The 10,237-nt window shown below is 56.1% G+C and overlaps 1 protein-coding gene across 2 annotated transcripts; it reads left to right on the top strand.

Annotated features, from left to right (window-relative positions):
* Positions 1–1,807: 1,807 nt before the first annotated feature.
* On the top strand, positions 1,808–5,966 carry BAK1 (BCL2-antagonist/killer 1). Of its 2 annotated transcripts, XM_004673385.2 has the most exons (5): positions 1,808–1,887; positions 2,788–2,920; positions 3,226–3,369; positions 4,411–4,591; positions 4,703–5,966. In XM_004673385.2, exons 1-5 carry the CDS (start codon positions 1,818–1,820, stop codon positions 4,805–4,807), a joined length of 633 nt encoding a protein of 210 aa, XP_004673442.1. In that variant the 5' UTR covers positions 1,808–1,817; the 3' UTR covers positions 4,808–5,966. The 2 variants fall into 2 exon arrangements, with proteins under 2 accessions (XP_004673442.1, XP_012577013.1); XM_012721559.1 differs by lacking the exon at positions 4,703–5,966 and having other exon boundaries at positions 4,105–4,472.
* The last annotated feature ends 4,271 nt before the right edge of the window (positions 5,967–10,237 follow it).

Genomic DNA, 10,237 nt, shown 5'->3' with positions numbered 1-10,237 from the left:
GACCAGGCAGGACTTCTTGCCTCAGTTTCCTTAAGGGACATCGTGCCCATCCTCCCTGATCTTGGCAGCCCTGGGCCTGCGGGGGGACAGGGGGCCCGCAGGGGCCGGCGGGCAGAGGGAGGCCCTCGGGGCTGGTCTGGCAGCCCCACCACCCCCAGCTAGGGCCTGATCCCTTGGGCTGCTCCCGGGACAGATTCCTCTCTTGCTCTGGCCCTGGGTGCCAGAGAATCCGTGCCAGAGAACCAGGACCTTCAGCAATCTGGGGGGTGGGGAAGAGGTCAGAACCAAGGTCAAGGGCAGGGGGGAACTTTCACTGTCTTCCTGCTGCCCCAGGGGCTCTAGACTGAGTCTGCAGCAGCGCAGCCAAGCATCGCCCCCTGGGGAACATCCTGGCCCCAGCAAGCCCCACAGGTGGGGGACAGTGGATTCCCCTTACCAGGAAGTCAGGCCACCTGGATGGGGGAAGGGGTGGGCCCAGGTTGGCACCAGCCTCTCATCCTGGGGGCCCTGCTGTTCTGGGGTGCCAGGTTTCAGGGACCAGGGAAGAGGGAGGGACTGCCGGGATGGGGTCCTGCCAGGCAAAAAGTGCTAGATGCCCTGGGTGGAGCAGGAGAGGGTCTGCCCCTGCCTGGGGCTGGAGAGCTGACAGCACCCGAGGTCCAGCCCTCCCTCCCCTTTGGGACAGCTCTGGGCGCCCTTTCGAACGTGGCCTCAAGCCTGAGAGGGAGAGATGGGGCAGGCGTGGGTACACCAGCCTCTCCCAGGGAGGAGGGAGTGGTGGGCTTGACTCGGACAGGGCTGCGCCAGGGATGGGAGGGCGCCTCGCTGGGTGACGGGAGCAGCTTTGGGGTAGAGGGGAAATGAAGGGGTGCAAAATGAAAATGAAACCAAAGCCCTGTCCAGGAAATACTCCCTGTGTTGAGGATTCACCCAGCAGATTGGCCAGGACCCAGCAGGCTGTGAGGCTGCGCCTGGGGACAGGGGAGGAGTGCGCGGTGGGGGGACAAGGGTGGGAAGCAGGTTGGGGGGCTGCAGGGAAGACGGCTCCATTGACTGTTGGGCCCCAGAATGGGAAGCCGGAGTGGGGGGGGGGGGGTCGGTTTCCTGGAGAGAAGACCCAGTGCGGTCCAGGAACTGGCAAGTGAATCTGAGTACACGTGTGGACTCACTCACATAACCCACCACCGCCCTGCCCAGCCGTGTGGCTCCACTCTGACCTCTCTGTGCCTCCCTTTCCCATCTGTGAAATGGGGATGTGGCTTCCTGGCCGGGTTCGTGTCTGTTTTTGTTGCCCAAGCCCCCTGGGAGAGGTCTAGCAGAAGTAATCAGGAAACATTTGCGGCCAGCAGGCCTGAGTCGGAAAACAGGTGTGTTCTGACCGGCCAAGAGGAAGTGGGACCTTCGAGGGCGGCCTTCACGGGTCACTGGCTGGATGGTGACAAGACTGTAGTGGTGGGTGACGGTGGGTGACGAGCAGGGTGCAGGAGGCCCCAGGAGCAACTGAAAGCGACCCCACCGCTGAAAGTAGCCTTCTCCAGCCCGGAGCAAGATGAGCTGTGACTCGATTGATCCTCAGGGGGCCCTGTGTGGTCCCTCTCCCGGGGGACATGCGGGAGTCAGGGTCTGGCTGTGCTTTTCTCCACCCCATCTCCCTTGAAGTTCCGACTCCTCCAGCGGACTCACAGGCGTCACGTCAGAAATGAGTGGCTGGAGCTAGGTCTGTGGGGTCTAACTGGCAACGGGGGTCCTCCCTCCTATCGCTGCTTTTTCTCACCCACCCCTGCAGGCTAACGCTGTCCTCCACCAGGACCTGAAAAATGGCATCCGGACAAGGTCCAGGGCCTCCCAGTCAGGAGTGCAAAGAGCCTGACCTGTCCTCCGCTTCGGGTAAGGGTCTTTCTGCTCCCCTCACCCATCCCAGAACCACCAGGCCCATCTGTGAGGATGCAAAGGGCGGTACTAGGCAGGGCCAGGCAGGACCAGGCAGGACTTCTTGCCTCAGTTTCCTTAACGTTGGATAAAAGGACAGCAGTATCTTCCCCACCCAGTACAAGTTGGAGTGCGGTCAAGGTTTAGTCCTGGAAGTGGGGAGGAGCCTGGGCTGGGGAGAGTTTGGAGGCCTAGGCACGAAGGTGAGGTGGGCACCGTGCCATCGCAGAGCAGGGGGTGGGATGAGGTGAGGAGGAGAAAAAGAGTGGGTGTTGCCGTCTTACCCCTGCACTCAGAAACAAGGAAGTAAGCTGGCTAGCCCTGGGTCGGGACTGCTAACCATGGAAAGCAATTGTCAGGGAGGAAGTAAGATGGCTGCCATAATTCCCTCCTCCCAGGGGACCCTCAGGGAAGCCGGCAGCTGGCCAGCCACTAAAAGCTGTTCTCTGGACTTTGGAGTCCGCTCCCAGATCTGTCACTCTTTCCAGGTGTGACTTCTCTGGCCCCACGGTCCCTAAGTCCTCAGACCGGGATCCCCCACACACACTAAAACAAACTCGGGAAATAATCCCCACTCCCCAGGATCCGCTCCTGGGTCCACTGCTTGCAGTAGCCTTGTAGACAAACGACTTAAACGCTTTGTGCCTTGGTTTCCCCATCTGTAAACTAGGGGATCACCGACTTTACCAAGCATGAGCATTGGGAGGCGTCAGTGAAAGGCCTCGGGATGCCCTGCACAGACCAAGCACTGGGGGTTACCTGAGTTGCCTGAGCGCTAGAGTTAACTGAGGGGCGAGGACCGCTGTGGCAGCTGCGGGGCCCAGCCCTTCTTCCCTGATTCCTGACTTTGATCCCCAGAGGAGCAAGTAGCCCAGGACACGGAGGAGGTTTTCCGCAGCTACGTTTTTTACCGCCATCAGCAAGAACAGGCTGAGGGAGCCGGGGCCCCCGCTGACCCAGAGATGGTCACCTTGCCCCCAGAACCTAGCAGGTGAGCAGCGGCCCGCCTGCAAGGACATCTTGGGGAGGAGGGGAGGAGGCTCACACCAGGTCCTGGCAACTGGCAGGCTTGGGGGCGGAGGGCCTTTGTCTCTTGCCCACTGTTGCCTCTTTTTCCTCTGAGGTACCCACCCCATGCCAGACGTTGCACCCATTTTAACACACGCACGTCCCTGGTCCTGGGCCAACCTTTGTGTCTGAGAACACTGTCAGTGGCACGCTGGCCCTTGGGGTGTCTCGGTGCACCCCTTTGCCTGAGCCCCACCGCCTGCTCATCGACCCGCCTCATTCCTCCAGCACCATGGGGCAGGTGGGTCGGCAGCTGGCGCTCATCGGGGACGACATCAACCGGCGCTATGACTCTGAGTTCCAGATCATGTTGGATCAACTGCAGCCCACGGCGGAAAATGCCTATGAATACTTCACCAAGATCGCTAAAAGGTAACGCAGACCACTGCTTCTCTGCTGTGCTCTGGCCACCACGGGCTGCCCCGCCCATGGGGTGGCAGATGCCCACTTCTGTCAACCTGGGGAGACCCCGAGTCTGCTGCTACATCACCTGTGGCCTGGCCCCTGTCTCTCTCTGAGTGCCAGGCTCTTCATCTTTCCTTGAGTTTCAAAGGACTCAGTATCTGAGGTCTGGCCTGGAGGGCTTGGCCGTTAGGCCAGAACACAGAGGGCCCAGGGTGGGGGTGTCCCCAGACCGCCCCGGTCCAGCCCCAGATAGCTCATGGCCATCCTTCCAATTTAGAACTACATTGCACACTGGAAATGGTAAGACCACTAACCTCCACCAGGTCCTGGAAGTAACTTCCAGACACGATAATCTGGGTCCGAGAGGCATCGGGTGTGGTAGAGACCGATTCTTGGGTCAGATCACTTTTGGTTTTATGAGACTTTCTAGCTTTCCATCTCCTTGTAAGTAAAAAACAGGGGAAATGGGCTTAGAATGGTGTCCACACTTACAAGGTGTTAACCTGTTTTTATCATCAGGGCAAGAGGGTCAGTCTCGGTAGATCTGAATCTGGGGGTGAATGTAAGTGTAGATAAGAGGTTGAGAAATAGTGCTTGGAGCCTAGATACCCTGCTGTGTCCCTAAAGGCCACCCCGCTGGGGTTCCAGGACTTTTCTTAACCTCTTCTATCCTTTTCTCTCTGCTGTCCCTCCGGCTGCCAGGCCAGCAGCACCACACTCAGGTAATCTCCCTGCTGCCTCCCTCCTCCTCTGCCCTCCACCCTGTTCATGCCCTGTTGTCCCCACAGCCTGGCACGGCTCACTCATACACCCTCTGAGCTTTCTCCTTTCACAGGACGTAGGCTCTTCCCAAATCGAGGCCAGGCTGGGGCCTCTCTGCCGCCTTGATTCGTAGCTGAACCACTTGCTTTTCAGCGGGGAAGAAGGGGGGAGCCGGGGATGACACTGGGAAGCAGGCTGAAGGGCCCCCAGGAGGTCTGCACTGACCGCGCAACATTCTGCCCGCAGCTTGTTTGAAAGTGGCATCAACTGGGGCCGAGTGGTGGCTCTCCTGGGCTTCGGCTACCGCCTGGCCCTGCACGTCTACCAGCACGGCCTGAGGGGCTTCCTGGGCCAGGTGACCCGCTTCGTGGTGGACTTTATGCTGCATAACTGCATCGCCCGCTGGATCGCACAGCGGGGCGGCTGGGTGAGTGCACTAGCAACCTGCTCCTGGCTGCTGCGGCGGCCCCTCCCCCAGTCCTGCCCCTATCCTGGGGTGCCTGGGGTGCCCCTCCACAGGCCTTGTGTTCCCTGACAGGTGGCAGCCCTGGACTTGGGCAACGGCCCCATCCGGAATGTGCTGATTGTTCTGACCGTGGTTCTCCTGGGCCAATTTGTGGTACGAAGATTCTTCAAGTCATGACCCCCAGAGAAGCCCTTTGGGGTCCCAGCTGAGACCCCTGGCTGGACTTCAGTCAAGCCTTCTCCCCTAACTGCCCCTGCAAGGGGTCCTTCCTCAAGAGTACAGAAGCTTTAGTATGTTGGGCACTCAAGCTCTGGAGGCCCCTTGTTCAGAGTCAGTCTGCAGAGTGCCCCAAAATTGCATGGTGCTAAATGGGCCCCCTCCCTGGGCCTCATCCTGTCAGAGAGGGGCTGTAGCTTCCTTAGTTCTGTGAGACCCCCTTCGGCCCTGTTTTCTGGGTTTCGGAGAGGATGACAACTTGGGGGGAGTAAAAGGCTGGGAACCACTTCTCCCCCACCCCACCCGAGGAGTTTTTAATGGTTTGTTTTAGGTTTTTGTAATACCCTTGGGAGGATCCCTGCCTTCTCACCACTGTGCCTAAGGCCAGGATAGGCTGGTAGGCCCCCCTACATTCCCCAGGACTTAACTGTTCTGGACGTTCAGAATTTAGGCCGGCCTGATGCTCAGTCCTGGCCCTGTGAAGCATCGTGTGCCCCTGCTTCAACTCCCCTACCCCGTATTTCCTTGGCAGTTGGACTCTCAGGGATTCTGGGCCTGGGGTGAGGGTCCAGGCCAGCGCTGTCTGAATTCATCCATCAGGGCCCCTAAGCCTGCCTCCTGAGGGCCTCCGTTCTCTCCCTCCCCCTCACATTACACCACTGCACTTGTCCTCCATCACTCCACAACAGGAAGGGCAAGGCCCTGGCCGAGGGGAGTGCTGGGTCCTCCTCCTCCTTGTCCAGAAGGGCTTCAGACTGTGGTTGGTTATTGTCAGGGAAAAAGGGGTCGGCACTCACCTTGAGGATTCCCAGTAAGAGAAGGGCTAATACCACCACTAGGAACCCCAGGGTTGGGATTCTCCCTCATGGCCTGGGCACAGTGTAATCTGGGGGTGTGGATGGGAGAACTGAATACTTGAACTCTACTCTCCAATCCCTCCACCCTCCATACCTGCCTAAACCCGCCCTGTGGGTAGGGGTGGGAGTGCCTTGCCTACCTTGCACAGCCCAGGGGCTTGGAGATAAGGGGAGAGAAGTTCTTGATTAAGCCAAATGCAGGGAGGGGATGCAGCCTGCTGATCACCCCCCACCCTCTGAGCGTGTCTGAAAATAAATTACAATCCCCCCACACCTGCTTGGTAATTGTTGCATCCACTGCTGCCTCTTCCCTCATCAGGCTGGGCTGCGGGAAATCTGGTATTCAGCCGGGTGGTTACTGAATAAGGTCTTGAGCCTCAGGATCCCACAGAGGGCTGCGTTGGGGCCCTGCAGTCCCTAAAAGGCCTTGGTCTCTCTCCACCACTCCAGCCCCATCCCCAGGCATTTGCTATTTTTCTAGTTCTGAGCAAATTTTCTACCCCCTTGGAAAATGGGAGGCCCCCAAATGTTGGGATCTAGCTGCAGGGTTGGTGAAACGGCTGCGCATGTCTGAGGACCCTGTAAGCCACCTCAGACTTGGCCTAAATTCCTCCCCCTTCCTGAGGCCACCACCCACGGTGGCACAAAAAGTCCTCCCCCACATTGACTCTGCTTGGAACACAAAGTCCCTCTTCCCGCTGTCCCCTACAGCTAGCACAGGCGGGCTTTTCATTCTAGGAGTTTTGTACTGCCTGGGAGTCCCTATGGGGACACAGCCAGGGGTGATAAAAATAACAAGCATGGGGGCGTTTAAATGTTCCAAAATCTACAGTCTTTGCAGCCCCGAGCACCCTGGTCTGTTTCTGACACCCTACCAAAATGGTTATATGCAAGTCCTAAAGCGCTCGGGCTTGCCAGTTCCCTTGCCCCTGGGACTTGGTTTTCAAAGAGTCCGAGTATAGATACAATCATGGAGCGGGCTGCCTTCCCCCAGCTGTGGCAGGGCTGGAAGGGTGGTGACTGCCAGGCACCCCACAATCTCCAGCAGGAAAAGCTCATACACGGACATTATGGAGCACACGACTATGTACCGGACTTCAAACTGAGTTTATTATCCATGTGCAATCAGCACTATTATAGTGGGTGACCTGACTGTACGGTGGGGGGAGGGGCCTTAAATTCTCGCTTTACTGATAAGGAGGTACCTGTCCAGGATCACCAGGTAAGAGGGCTAGGAGATGGTGCTTGCTTCTAAGCTGCCTACTCGAGGTTTCACGGGTCGTTGCTTTCGCGAACACAACCCCATCTAGGGGCTGGGGTGGAGGACAGAAAGGCCTCGCCGCCCCCACGCGCTGGCAGCCCACAGCCTTCTGGAACGGGAGGTGATCGGGCTGCCCGAGTCTAAGATGGCTGTCGCCGCATAGCGCACGCTGCGTGCCCGTTCGTGGGCGGAGCCTTGAGACGCCCCGCCCCCTCCATTCCCACCGGCTCGGGAGGACTGGGGAACCCATAGAACAGAAGCTTGGGTAGCTGGACGAAAGCGATTGGGCAGTGGCGGAAGCTGTGATCTAATCTACCCCTGTAAGAGAGGAGTTGGAACCCTATCCTGAAAGGCTTGTGGAGTCCCAGGAAGCTTTGAACAGGTTCCCCCTTCATCATCCCACCCACCGTCGCGATGAAGTTTACACAACCGAAAACTAAGCCCATCGGAGAGTAACCGAAATTAGGAGGGACAGAATGAGGATTCACGGGTGGTGATGGAGATGTGACTGAGGAAGTGAGGTTCTCAACAGTTCCTCAAAATCTGAAATTTTAACTTCGTTTTCCAAGAAGCCTGCCTTCCTCGGCGCGTGTGCCCACGACCTGCGCTGCCCAGCCGTGGGAAAAGAGTGGGCTCAGGTCCCTGCACCGCACGCTGGCTGGTCTGAACACCTGCCCTGCCTGTACCCAGCGCCTCTCTGCAGCTTCCTTTGGGAGTTTGTTTTACCTCCTTCAGTGCCTCCGAAACATTTAATTAGAGAAAACCCTTTGCCCAAACCACTCAATCGTTTGAACTCATTTTTATGACCGAACCATCTGAATAACATTTAAAATGAATTAAATTCATGACTTAATTACTTAAAGGGAAACACCATATTCCGCTCCTGTGGTGCACACCTCAGATATAAAGTTCCCTGATCAAAGGCACTTGTAAAATATAAGTGTACTTTAAACAGCGCAGGTGTCCATGATTTCGTGGGGGAGGGGGCAGAGAGGGAGAGGGCAAAGGAAGGAGGGAGTAATGGTGTTACCAAAGATTGCTGGAGGTGTCAGAAGGTCAGAGACCAGAAAACCACCAAAACCTTACTCCTATGGCATGTTCACCGATCGCAGGATATGTTTTAAAAAGTGAACACCAGATTACTGGAATATAAAATATCAGCCGACCAGCTGATAGAATAAAAAGCAGTAGTCTGGCCTAGAGAGCACATGACCTGAAGCAGTTCCCTGGCAAATTGTACAAATGACCTGGGACAGGAGCAGCCTCCTAAGACAAGATCAGGTGAACTAATCTGCACAGAAGCTGGATTTTTCTAAGAAAAATCAATAACGGGCCCTTCCTGGTGGCGCAATGGGTTAAAGTGCAGCGCTATCAGGCTGTCTGTAGCCACTGCAGCTCCAGTTCCATCCCCGCCCCCAGATGACCCTCATGGCACAGCAGACCTCTCCTGACCCGCCCTGCTGCTCCCCTCAGCAGTGTGTTTCAGTCAGTCTGCCTGTTCTGCTTCCTGCTCTGTCTCTGGTGAATCCTCTCAAACCACCCCCCCACCCCAGTTTTTGTAGACATAAATAAATAAAATCTATTAAAAAGAATACTCATTTAACAGCTGAAGGGACTAAAGCCAGAGCATCTGTCTTCACCGGGACAATGAGATTTGGCGGTGGATGAGGGCAGGTGCCAAGTGGATGCCTGTGAATGTGTGAGTGTGCTCGTGTGTGTGTGGGGGGGGGGGTGGCATCTGAGAGTAACATTTGATCCATGGTTGAAATCAACATGCAAATCAGTATCCTCTCTGTTCCACTCATTTCAACTCTCCTTTTGCAATCCTGGAAGCATTCCTGGTGCCCAGTGCCCCAACGTTTTCCAGCTTTGGCCAAGAACACAGCATGAAGACAGTTGTTCAAAGTTATCTGCTCTGTTGCGTCACGCAGGGACCGACTTTGCGAGGCTCATGGTACAGACTTTTGTGGTGACTGCCTGCATGAAAGCCGGGCTCACCTACATTGTCAGGATTGGGCCTGACTCCTCTGACCTGACCTCTGGTCCTACTAGGAACAACTACTCCAGCTCATTTCCTGCAGCTAGACTTTCTTAAGAATGGGAACACGGGCCCTCCCCGGCCGCGCAGCAGGTTAGGATGCAGCACTATGAAGCGAGCCTCAGTCGCTTCGGCATGAGTTCCATCCCCCACCCAGGAGCTGACCCACATGGCCCGGCAGACCTCTCCTGACCAGCCTGCTACTCCCCTCAGCAGTGTACTCCATCAATCTGCCTGTTCTGCTCCCCGCTCTGTCTCTGGTGAACCCTCTCGCAGCCCCTGCACCTCTGGGCTACACCCCAGTTCTGTATGCATAAATAAATCTTTAGGGAAAAAAAAAAGAGAATGGGAACACTTTCCTGTTCAATTCTCTGGTGATACACAGCAGGGAAAGGCAGGGTGTACTTGGCGTGTCCAACATCTCTAAATTGCGGAGGTCATCAATGAGAGTGCAAGGGAGGCCCCAGGCTGGGCTTAGGGATGTGATGCTCAGGTCTGCTAAAAAAGAAATTTCCCGGAACCTCAATAACACTACTGCCGGGCAGTGTGGAAGATACTCCTTGCCAAGACTAAAAGTGAAGTGCTATCCTTTTGAGGGGATGGGGAGCACCCCGCGTTGTGATGCATAGCATAACAGACAAGGTTGTATCCCTTTGATCTTGGGCTGTCATTCTGGGTGGCCTGAACAATGAGCTAACTAGGAGCAGACCCCTTCTGATGAGCAGAGTCACACTCCAGCGACTCTGAATATTCCATGCCCCCCTTCCTCTTCACCTGGAGGCACAGTGATATCCTTAGACTTGAGGTGTCCGATTGCTGCCATCCTATAATGGATTGGCACTCCGAATCCAGGCTGCATGGTGCCAAGCCTGATGTTCCTCCATTGGTAAGACTGCCCTCTGCTGCCAGCTCCATCCAAGGCAGGGTGATGGCAGGAGGCCCCTCTGAATGCACACTATAGAGCAGCCCAGCTGGGGATGACAGGACAGGCAGGCCCCGAGGCTGATGCTTTTCCTGTAACAAAAAGCACATTCCAGTCTGCTGTGATTCACAGCTGGACTGCCACTCCGGAGCACCAAATGTGTGTGTGTGTGTGTTGGTGGGGGGTGAGAGGAGCTCCTATGTCAAACAATTCTGTAATACCAGCTTGATGTCCTTAGGGTTTTTTTTTTTTTTTGTCCTTAGATGGATTTTTTTTTTTAAAGATTTATTTATTTATTCGTACAGAACTGGGG

The sequence above is a fragment of the Condylura cristata genome, unplaced genomic scaffold (assembly GCF_000260355.1).
Source record: "Condylura cristata isolate star-nosed mole 26May11 unplaced genomic scaffold, ConCri1.0 scaffold00001, whole genome shotgun sequence".
In the NCBI taxonomy this organism is placed as follows: domain Eukaryota; kingdom Metazoa; phylum Chordata; class Mammalia; order Eulipotyphla; family Talpidae; genus Condylura; species Condylura cristata.
Note: the sequence above shows the minus strand (reverse complement) of the source record. Positions and strands in the feature narration are given on the sequence as shown.

Bases quoted from the DNA above. Each gene is read 5' to 3' on its own strand.
- BAK1 (XM_004673385.2), top strand. From the start codon at position 1,818: ATGGCATCCGGACAAGGTCCAGGGCCTCCCAGTCAGGAGTGCAAAGAG. The intron at 2,921-3,225 runs GTGAGCAGCGGC...TCATTCCTCCAG, and splicing joins TTGCCCCCAGAACCTAGCAG to CACCATGGGGCAGGTGGGTC. The intron at 3,370-4,410 runs GTAACGCAGACC...TTCTGCCCGCAG, and splicing joins TTCACCAAGATCGCTAAAAG to CTTGTTTGAAAGTGGCATCA.